The sequence below is a fragment of the Siphateles boraxobius genome, unplaced genomic scaffold (genome assembly GCF_051911475.1).
Source record: "Siphateles boraxobius isolate OS27281-9 unplaced genomic scaffold, OSU_SipBor_1 11, whole genome shotgun sequence".
Lineage (NCBI taxonomy): Eukaryota > Metazoa > Chordata > Actinopteri > Cypriniformes > Leuciscidae > Siphateles > Siphateles boraxobius.
The window spans coordinates 5,259,868-5,270,927 of record NW_027508711.1 but is presented as its reverse complement, the minus strand read 5'-3'; the positions used below and the strand labels follow the sequence as shown (position 1 = coordinate 5,270,927).

Genomic DNA, 11,060 nt, shown 5'->3' with positions numbered 1-11,060 from the left:
CAAAGAAGAGGAACTTCACAAACACAGAATTAGAGATACTTGTAAATGAAGTTGAATCCAATCAACAGATATTGTTTAGTTCATTCACTGCAGGAGGAATTACAAATAAAAGAGAAAATGCTGCATGGGAGAATGTCACCAATGCAGTTAATTCCTTTGGGTCTGAGGAGAGAACTGTCCCAGAAATAAATAAAAAGATGGTTTGATATTAAAGTATTGGCTAAAAACGTGTCACAGCACACAGACGAGAAATGTCCGCAACTGGAGGAGGACAGACAACAACGGAACTTTCCCCATTGGACAACCGCATAGCCTGCATCATCGGAGACACGGCTCTGTCCAATATTATCTGTCTGCAGTCCCCCGGGATTAAGGACGGTGACACTGATGCTCTTGCGACAGAACAAACCGGGCCATCTAACACCCAAAGTGAAGGTAAAATACACCAACTGGAATAGGATATTGTGTGTACTTACATTTTATTTCAATTTGTAAACTTTTAACGAAAAAAATAATAGGATAAACTCAATTAAATTAATGTGAACATGTGTTTCTTTAATAGCGACACCCGTTGTGCCTGAGGAGCTTGAGGAGCCGGGCTCATCCATTGCCCCTTCCATGCGCCGTGCGCCAAGAGTGCTGAGTGAGGCGATGCTACAAAATCAAGAGGAAACAACAAAATCCATTAATGACCTAAAGGATTAACTGAGCAACATAACGAATGTGTTGATTCAAATCAACGAGTCTCTGAAACGGATTGCCTCTTGCGCAAATACAATTGCTAATAAACCATAAACCGCAGACTAATGTGATTTCAGTTGTTTGTTTCCACGAAGCTGCAAAACACAAAATGAAATCGCTGTAATGTTTCTGCACTCGACCAATGGCCAGACTTACCTAAAATGTCTGTATGATCCTCTGTCTTGTCTGAATGCCAGCGGCATTAGGAGGTGACAGGGGCACTGCATCGGGCATAGTGCCGTCTGGTCTTGGGGGTTCCTGCAGAGGGATGCCCTGTTGATGGCCAAGTTGTGTAGCACACTGCAACCCATGATGATTTTGCATGCTTTTTCTCGCTGATACTGCAGTGTCCCTCCCGTGCTTGACAGACACAGCCATCGTCCTTTCAGCAGGCCTATTGCGCGCTCAACTGTGCTCCTTGAGCGCGCATGGGCACGGTTGTACGCCTGTTCCTGCTCGGTCCTCGGGTTGGTTAGGGGGGTCATTAGCCATGGCTTTAGCGGGTGCTCCTCAACAGCGCCTTCTTGGAGACGCACACCCACAGAGCTGTTCTGCAGAACGAACGAGTCGTGTGTTCTTCCAGGCCACCGCGCAACGACGTTTAATAACAAATTTGCATCACAAATTATTTACACGTTAACAGAATGAAACCCTTTTCTATTTACATAATTCAATTTGTTGGTTGATGGTGCTTTTATGGCGATGTCGTTGCAGTCTATAGCTCCAATTATGTTTGGGAATTTAGCAATGGCATGAAAGTCCCGTTTTATTGCGGCTTGTTGAGGATTTCGATAAGGGAACTGGATGTAGGTCTGGGCCTACCTACACACATGTAGAAAGGTTACACACATTTCTACGTAGAAGTACAACTTGGTGAATCCCACACTTTGCGTGAAATTGTTCTTACGCACTCACTACGCACAAATCTGTCCGTAAGCACCATCGATAAATGAGGGCCCAGGTTTTATTTCTGACATACATACAGCTTCACAAACTTTCCTCAATCTTTTTAATTACTCAAAATAATACATCAAAATAAAGACATTGGATTTTTAATCAAACTGTTATATAATATAGTAAATGACTAAAAATTCTGTTAAATTTCCCTCTTTGAAATCTTCCAAATGAAAGTGAATTTATTAAATGTTAGTAAAATACCAGCTCTGTGGGTGGCATTGATTTAGCTAATGTTTATATTTTAAGATATAAAATTACCCTTACAAATTCATTGAATTGGTATTTAACAGGCGTGATCAGATATGAGTAAGTTTCTAAATTGGTGTTTCGCTTTTAATATTATATTCATATATTTTTAGTTTACCAAATAATAATAAAACAAGTCAGAAATGCCCTTAAGGTTTTACACAATCTGAAATATTTGAAAAACCTTGCAGGGACTGCAGGAGCTTTAACATAACTATTATTAAATAAATACATTACACAAACAAAAAAAATTTGGGGGGATTTAAGCAGCAGAAAACATGAGCTTTAAATTAAATACCACCAGAAAGCAAGCTTGTTCAGAAAATATAAAAGCGTTTCATCACATTTTTGAGAAAAAATCCACACATATGAAAGTAACCACAAGACAAGGTCCATTTAGAATCATTTTTTTAATTTTTGCATTTGTCTTGATGGATATGTTTACAAAATGTATAAAACTAACAGAGGGTAAAGCAAACTAAGATGTCCGAAAACAAACAAATAAACAAACACATAATTCTAAAACTATAATAAATAGTGAAACATCAAAGCAGGATTCTATGAAGGGTTTTGCATTTTTGTTTGCATAAAGAAACACTCCCAATTCTGGAAGTGTCTGAAATTACACACGCACATACACACACACCTACGTCTAATGATATCCACTGTTTTGGTCCAGTAATCATGATCTGTGAATGGATCTCTCATATCAGGCGTAACGTTTGTACAGAGATCCTGTGTTTACAGTAGTGTATCTTGAGCTGCAACCGCTGACTTTGGTCACTATATTGGGCCTGAATCACTATGTGAACGCAAACAAGAGTGTATATTCTTCTGTATTTATGTGTTGGTGTGCAAGTATGTATACAGATACAGACATTTGTATGTACGCATTTAGTCTATATCCAGGTCGCTGTCTGAATCGGTAGGGTGAGTGACAGCAGCATTTCGAATAGATGAGTGTGCGTTTGGCTGGGTGTATTTCTCTGGAAGAAGGCCGAACTCCTGCAGCAGAGCTTCGACGTCTGTGGCGTAGAAATCATCTCCAAGCTGATCGGAAACACGCACCAGATTCCCCACCAGCTCGCCTCCGCGGTACAGCAGCAGAGCCGGCAGAGCCGAACTGCGGAAGAGAGCGCTGGTGCCGACCGCAGAGCCACGCACACGGCAGAACTTCACCTGCGGGTCACACACAGGAACAGAGAAATAAGCAGAAACCTTTCTCATGCATACCACTGATGTCCATAAGTACTGCTGAAACACATTCACAACATGTGAGACAATGAGATTCGAGAGATATGGCAGAGGGGAATATTATCCAATTTAGTTCTGTTCTGTTCCTCATTCAAAGCCATCAAATGACTTTAGAATAATTTAAATGTAGATAAGCAGTGTTTTTTAGTATCACTGAGACACTATTAGGTTGTTACTTTTATTAATACACTTTACACTACCTTAGAAATAAATGGTAAATTTGAAATTGGACGGAAGTTATCAAAATTAAATGGATCACCCCCTGGTTTCTTAAGTATGGGAGTAATAATAGCAGATTTAAGAGATGGACACACAGAGCCAGAAACAAGTGAAGCGTGAACAATTTTAGTGATCAATGGCGACAGGGCTGGTAAACAAGCTTTCACTAAAGGAGTTGGTAGAGGGTCTAACTGGCAAGTCGAAGATTTAGATTTACCTATCAGACCCACTATATCTGAAGTAGTTGGTAGTGAAAATGTAGAGAAAACAGAGTGGGGAGGTGCAAGAGTGACAGACTGACAGGAGTCATTGTGAATAGTACCAGTAAGGAATTGCTGATGTACATTTTCAACCTTAGATGCAAAAAAAGTCAAAAAGCCATCACATAATTCAGTGGAATACATATCATATGGCAAAGAATCAGGTGGTTTTAGAATATTGTTTACCACCAAAAAAAGAGACCTTGAGTTCCCATTGCTAACTCCAATTACATTGGAGTAGTAATCAGATTTAGCTTTGGACAGTGCATTTTTAATTTTGAATATGTTCAGCATATATTTCTTTATGAACAGTAAGGCCAGACCTGACATACAACCGCTCTAACCTACGGCATTTAGTTTTAAGTTCACGCAGTTCATGTGTAAACCAAGGAGCTGAATGTACAAATGAAACAGATCGAGTCTTCACAGGTGCAAATTCATCTAAAATCATGTTCAGTCCATCATTGTAATATGTAACCAGTTAATCAACAGTAGAGAAATCAGATTTACTGGAGGAGATGGCAAGTTCATCGGCCAGACTAGGCACATCAATGTTCTTAATATTCCAAAATGTGATCGGACGACACGGGTTTACCTTAAAAACTGCCAGTTTGGCACAAAAGGACACCAGAAAGTGATCTGATATGGATAGATCAGAAACAGTCAAATTAAAAGGTCCTATACCGGAGCAGCAAACAAGATCAAGAATATGTCCCGTAGTATGAGTGGGCAGTGTGTTAAATTGTTGTATACCAAAGCAATCCAAACACGATAAAACAAATATATTTTTTAAATATTGTTCTTTAGCTTTAATTAACTACTTTCATTTTATCTGCTATTTTTGGGCAGATTTGAGCTTGACAGTCTTCAATGCCGTTGCCAGCTACTTTCAATTGTATGGGAAAAAAGCAGGTATAGATATTCAGTTAAAAATCTCCTTTTGTATTTCATAGAAGAAAAAGTAATTTTTTGGTTTGGAAAAACATGAAGGTGAATAAATGATAATCCCTTTAATACTAAAGATTTCTACTACAAATAATAAATAGTACCAATCAATATTATTGTTAATAATAATAATAAAATATTATTATTAAAATTAAGTTTAATAGTCAATTGTTAAAGTGACCAGCATTAAACACATGTTAAACATCATAAAACATTAAAGGGGTGGTTGATTGTGAATTCACTTTTTTCATTTTAAATAGTTTGTAATAGTTTGCTGTTGGTGCATGAACAGTATCTACAAAGTTGCAGCAATGAAAGTTCAACGTAAGCAGAGATATCGTCTTTTAAAAATCAGGAAGTTTAATGCCTACAAAAACGACTCGAATGGGACTACAACGATACTTCCCGGGTTTTATACGTAACTAACCCATAATCAACCCTCCCTCCGGAATATGCAAAAAAGGGGGCATGGCCATATTTCTGCGGCCTTGTCGAAGAGGAAGAGTTATAGTGGAGAGCAGTAGCCATGCCGTCGAAAGTGTGTTATTTTCACCCAGCTGTCAGGGCTTCTGTGTTCGGGCTTCCTACGGCCGCTGTAGTTCGTCAACAATGGCTACAATTTATGTAATTTACAATTACAATTTATGTTCCAGAAAATTACAAGCATAATTTAGCTCTCTGTGCTGCGCATTTTACGAAAGACAGCTTCCAGAATCTCCACAAATTCAATGTCGGATTCAAAAACAAACTGTTACTAAAGCATGAAGCAGTTCCAACTTTAAAACCAGAGGCAGCAGTTGTTGGGCCACAACCAGTAAGTAAGACTTAATAATTTTAAATGTATTTGCATGTATAATTTCAGACGTAATGCTTTGGTTTTTATCAAGGACGTAAACAAATGCCAGCGCTGGCTTTAGTAGCCACTTAGTTATGCTATTTCGTGTGTCTATGACAAACGCGTACAAACATTTTGGACCTGAATTTGTAATTATGTACTAATTTTGTAAATGTATTTTCCATGTATACTTTATGACGTAATTTTTCGATTTGATCAAGAACGTAAACCAATGCCAACGCTGTTCGTAGCTAGTTAGTTCTTTGCTATTTTATGTGTATAAGACCAACGTGAATAAAGTTCAAACAATTATATGTAATCGCAACAGCAAACTTCAGCTGCTGTTATCAGATGTTTTCACGTTCTGTTGGCATTTTAACACAGTTGCCACATGTACACCTAAAGAAAACGATACACCGAGTAAATGTGAATAGATAAACGGTTGTTCATTAATTCGACAAAACAATAACTTTAAAAAACGGTATTACTCAATCATTTATTCAGTTATATTTAACATTTAATCAGGAGAAAACCGTATCTCAAAAGCTAACAAGCAGCAGTAGCATTTTCAAGTAACAGCGTATAGAAATTCTTATATAATAATATAGTAGAATAGAATAATAATAATAATGATTAAAAAATGTACCATTCAGAAACATTTTGTAAGAGCCGTGTTTGGGGAGGTTCTGCTTGACTCTCTTCATTGCCGCTTTCTGGGTCTGATTCTGGCTCAAGCTGATACGCAGTATTGACACCATTATTTACATTTGACCGGAGCACATGCAGCTTTCACCTGTAAAGGTAATGGGCGTGTAGTTTCCGGACTACGTGCGCGACGCAGTTTAGCCAATTGCAACACACCGGCCCTACTAACCAATCTGAGCCCATTGCCTGTTCTGAGGGAGTGGTTTTATAGAATCAGGAAGTCAACCGGTCGTTCAAATGACAAAGGAGAAAGCGGCTTACAACAAAGGTGAAATTTATGAAAAATAAGGCTTAAAAAAAAAAAAAAAACACGAAAACATGTTATATTGCACCCCATAAACACAGTTATGCAAAGAAAAAAAGCAGTAAACCACCCCTTTAAGACCAATGAAAGCCCCAAGATGAAACAATCTCTTCATCTGTTACCATTGGGTACTGCAGTGCCAGGCAGAGCAGGCTGCCATCCATGGCCTGGCAGGCGGGCACTTCTGGCTCATAGATGTGGACCAGCACCAGAGTGTTCTTGCCCTCCTCGTCAACAGCGCGCAGGAACTCCTCCCCAGACGAGATGTCAACGACCTTTTCAAAGCGCCGCCCTCCACACAGCTGTCGCTGCAATGCCTCCATGCGCTGCAGACGATACTGCTGGAGGAAGGCCTCATCATCATCATCATCCTCCTCTTCTTCTTCATCCACACGGAGGTTCACCTGAAGACAGAAGAAAAGTAAAAAAGGAGAATGAAATTTTGCTGCTGACATTCGGGACAGATCCTCAGCAAAGAACCCAAGAACCAGACAAGTCCTCCACACAGACCTATGACCAGCTTCGCCTGTGATGAATCTGATCTTCAAGCAAAAGGAACTGAATGAAATATTTGAATATCTGATTTCTGACTTGAGATGCAGCCTGAAACATAATGACACCGTGTTCGTTGGTTGGTCAGAGGAGAACTGGCCACCCGACTGAGCCTGGTTTCTCCCAAGGGGTTTTTGTTTGCTTTCCTTGCCACTGTCGCCTCTGGCTTGCTTAGTTACACTTAATATTCAACAATATTACTGATCTGACTGCACTGACACTATTGGATGAGAACTGAACTGAGCTGGACGATTATATACCGGTTTTCTGCAGCATTGCTTTATAGATGATCTTTACAATGGAGCTTAGTGCTATTGTGAATTCCCATGACTGTGATTCAATGAAATAAATATATATGCCCTACGGGCTTAATACGTGCGCTTTATTTACATGCATGTAGGTTACGTGTGACTCTGTTCAAATGCTGCTCCACACAAACTGTAATCATTTACATGCGAGGAGCATCTCAAACTCTATCTCTCCATATGCTGTGAGTTTGGGTTGCTTATAATGTTCATCTGCAATGTGCACCATTTCTTCAATGTGCATTTATAAACCTATGCCAACACAGGAGAATAGATCAATATGTTTCTAAATATGCAAACTGTTCATCACAGGAGAGTTACATCAGTTTGTTTCTAAATATGCAAACTGATCATCAAGATTTCAAAATAAAGGTTTTATTAAATTAAAGGAATTAAAGGTTGTTTGTCCAAAATGAAACAAGGATTTGATCTGCTGTAAAGTGTAACAACACCAAGCCGTTGGCGTCCTCTGCAGGCATTTGTTATAATACATAATGGACATAAGATGATTGTTTATATTATGTATATTATGTATTTTAACAGTGTTGTTCAATAAAACCATATGATTATTTGCTTTTGATACTTTCTTTGTAACAAATATTATTGCCTCATTATTATATAAGTATTTAAAGGCTTAGGTCTATTTTTAATACCACAAAAAAAAATATGATTACTCGATTAATCATCAGAATAAATCGCCAGATTACTCGATTACCAAATTAATCGTTAGTGACAGCCCTAGTATAGAGTGATTCTCACTTTGCCTGCAATCTTATCCTGCAGGTCCTTCTCTTTCTTTCTGTCGGCTTCTTCCTCCAGATGCGACTTGCAGGTCATGCTGAGTTTCTTGATGAGCCGCTCCATCTCTTTCTGCTGCTCCACGCGCTGCTCGTTCTCCAGCTGCTTGTATTTACGCCAGTCATTGATCACACCCTTCGGCCCTGAGGGAGAAACACACACACACACACACACACACACACACACACACACACACACACACACACACACACACACACACACACACACACACACACACACACACACACACACACACACACACACACACACACACACACACACACACACACACACACACACACACACACACACACACACAGAGAGAGAGAGAGTCAGATGTCTCAACAGTCTTTACAGATGTGTTGTTGATGTACGTGGAGGCAGCATCATTTACTTTCAAGTGAATAAAAATGAGGATGTTAGGAATAGAGAATAGAAGTATACATTTGTTTTCACATTTCACGTTTAAGCGTACCGGTGTTGACCGAACTGCCATCTGCACTGTAGTCGAGCTCCACATCCAGCACCTCCTGGTCACGGATGGTTTTGGATGCGTTCTCCTCTTCCTCATGGTCGCTCTCTTCATCTTCACTGCTGCTGTAGTAATACTGCAGCTTTTCTCCAAGAATCTTATCATCCAGCGTCGTCATGACTACACACTGAGACAAAGGTGAAAGACACACAGTTTGAGATATAACACACTGAGAAGTTTCAAACTACATTAAGAAGCATCAAAACAAGCAGTTTAGCCGTTTTCTATTTTTTTTTCAGTTAAGCGTCAGAGAGCACAGAGAAAGTCCCATGACACAATACAGACTCTAAATAATTAGTAAAGGTAACACTTTACAAGATTTAAATGGTTAACATTAGGTAATGCATAATATGTATCATGAACAATAAACATTTCTGATCTATATCATTTATTAATCTAGGTTAATGTTATTTTATAAATAATACACTCATGTTGTTAACATGTATAAATTCACTTTAGTTAATGCATTAATTGTACTTGAAATGTTAAGTGCATTAGTATATAAATAAATTAACATTCATGTAATACATTCTGTAAATGTATTGTTAATAGTACAAATACTACAATTGCATATTTTTTGTTAAAATTAAATTTACAATAGAATGCAATAAATACAACATCAGGTACATCAAATAAAATACAGGTATATTACTTACACAATTACTACACACATCTATTTTATATCTATTATCTTTAAAAAAAAGTACATGTACTGTATTAGATTAAACTGGGAAGGGTCATAGCACTTGCATATTGTTGTCCTATTGTTAGTTTAACTGCTTCTATTGTTCTCATTTGTAAGTCGCTTTGGATAAAAGCGTCTGCTAAATGAATAGATGTATATTAGTTTAAAAAATATTTTTTAAAAATACATTTAAAATTTTTCAAAATCTGGGTACTCTTCTCTCATGTTTCTAGATTTCTTTACCTTTTCTGGGTCATTTAAACAATACAATTACACAAATTGAACACAATTTACACAAACCATACACTAACACTATCCTTTGGCTGCCCATCAAGTGTTGGATATTCCTTCAAAATGAAAATCTAGTTCAAAATAACCTCATGAGGGAAACAGACTAGAGCTGGCGAGAAATCCAATTAGCCCTCATCCCCTCTGGAGCTCATATCTAGGACTAAGGGCTATAAAACATTTTTTTTTTTACATGTAATAACTTTCATGTGAATGCATGAATAATATAAATTATACTTCGTTAGAAATATGTAACGTTATACATTTATCCTGTCTAAAAAAGTAAACTGATATTAGCTAATCTGTCAAACATGATCTGCTACCTTGCTACATATACATCAGATTATGTTTGAGAAACATCAACTATCTAAATGAATATTCAGTACCATTCACTCACAGGGCTTCTGATTTGTCAAATAAAAATTGACCAAAAACTAGATTATAAAAATGAGATTTTTGATGAATATTTGTTAGCATGATATGTTAACATGCTAGTATAAATTACTAGCTAACGTTAGTCGGTTAACGTAACGCAACACGGTATTACTAATAAAATAAAGTATATGTATTATAAATAAGAGGTGTTTTATGATAACTAAAGCATTCATTATCTAGGAACCCGAAAGAATCTTACCAAAATCCGGCTTCTTTTTCGTAGCTATTCGCTGAGACAGCCACTTCAGATTCTACACTGGCTCTACAGCGCAAGCACGCGTACCGACCAATCATAGTGCAGAAGAGATGACTGACGTGAGTATACGCCAATGACAGCTTCAACCGATTGACAGAAGGCGTTTCAAATATGTTTTTGTTTTTCAACCTTCTATGTTTTCAACCCCCGAACATCTGCCATGGCATTTGGATTATTATAGTATTGCCAAAGCATTTTACATGTAGATATAGGATAGAATTACACCACCAAATTAATAACAAAAAATAAACAAACAAAAGAGGAACAAAGAGAGGAAAAAACAGAAGATAATATCTATTTTCTTGTAGTACAAACTATAAACAATTGCAATTATATACAATGAATTATATACAATAAAGAATATGTAGAACAGAACAAACAAATAGGGTAAAATTGGGGAAGATGCCCCAATTAAGAACAATGTAGAGTTACAATAATACATGTAGATATAAGTTTAGCATGTGCAGGATGATGGTACATAAGCCAATGAGTTACTATTGTAAATAAATAGAAACATTTGGTTGTTATAGGCAGCACAACATGTCAAATATTAAAAGTGGGGTATATGGCCCCTACCTGGGGTAAGAATCCCTCCTTTTTGACAATTTATTTGAATAACCAATGACAGACAAAGCAGAATCCCAGTAAAAAGATTTATCTGAAACGTAAAATAATTATTTTACTTATATGCAGGCATATACATATGGAAAAAGGACCCAGTTGTCTTTACATTCACACTGTCC

The 11,060-nt window shown here is 37.6% G+C and overlaps 1 protein-coding gene and 1 long non-coding RNA gene across 2 annotated transcripts; one reads left to right on the top strand and one right to left on the bottom strand.

Annotated features, from left to right (window-relative positions):
- The first annotated feature begins 235 nt into the window (after positions 1 to 235).
- On the top strand, positions 236 to 3,427 carry LOC143699939 (uncharacterized). Its single transcript, XR_013188849.1, has 2 exons — positions 236 to 435; positions 563 to 3,427. It is a non-coding gene; the product is annotated as an uncharacterized LOC143699939 (long non-coding RNA).
- Positions 2,340 to 10,373, bottom strand: pdcl (phosducin-like). Its single transcript, XM_077194315.1, has 5 exons — positions 10,261 to 10,373; positions 8,597 to 8,780; positions 8,083 to 8,264; positions 6,589 to 6,870; positions 2,340 to 3,123 (listed from the first exon to the last, which is right to left on the bottom strand). Exons 2-5 carry the CDS (start codon positions 8,769 to 8,771, stop codon positions 2,839 to 2,841), a joined length of 924 nt encoding a protein of 307 aa, XP_077050430.1. The 5' UTR covers positions 8,772 to 8,780; positions 10,261 to 10,373; the 3' UTR covers positions 2,340 to 2,838.
- Positions 10,374 to 11,060: the final 687 nt, after the last annotated feature.

What these genes read in the sequence shown, in the direction of transcription:
- pdcl (XM_077194315.1), bottom strand. Translation starts at nt 8,771, where the DNA reads ATGACGACGCTGGATGATAAGATTCTTGGAGAAAAGCTGCAGTATTAC. An exon ending in TGGCAGTTCGGTCAACACCG is followed by an intron (nt 8,265 to 8,596) that starts GTACGCTTAAAC and finishes TTTCTCCCTCAG; the next exon opens with GGCCGAAGGGTGTGATCAAT. An exon ending in AGGATAAGATTGCAGGCAAA is followed by an intron (nt 6,871 to 8,082) that starts GTGAGAATCACT and finishes TTCTGTCTTCAG; the next exon opens with GTGAACCTCCGTGTGGATGA.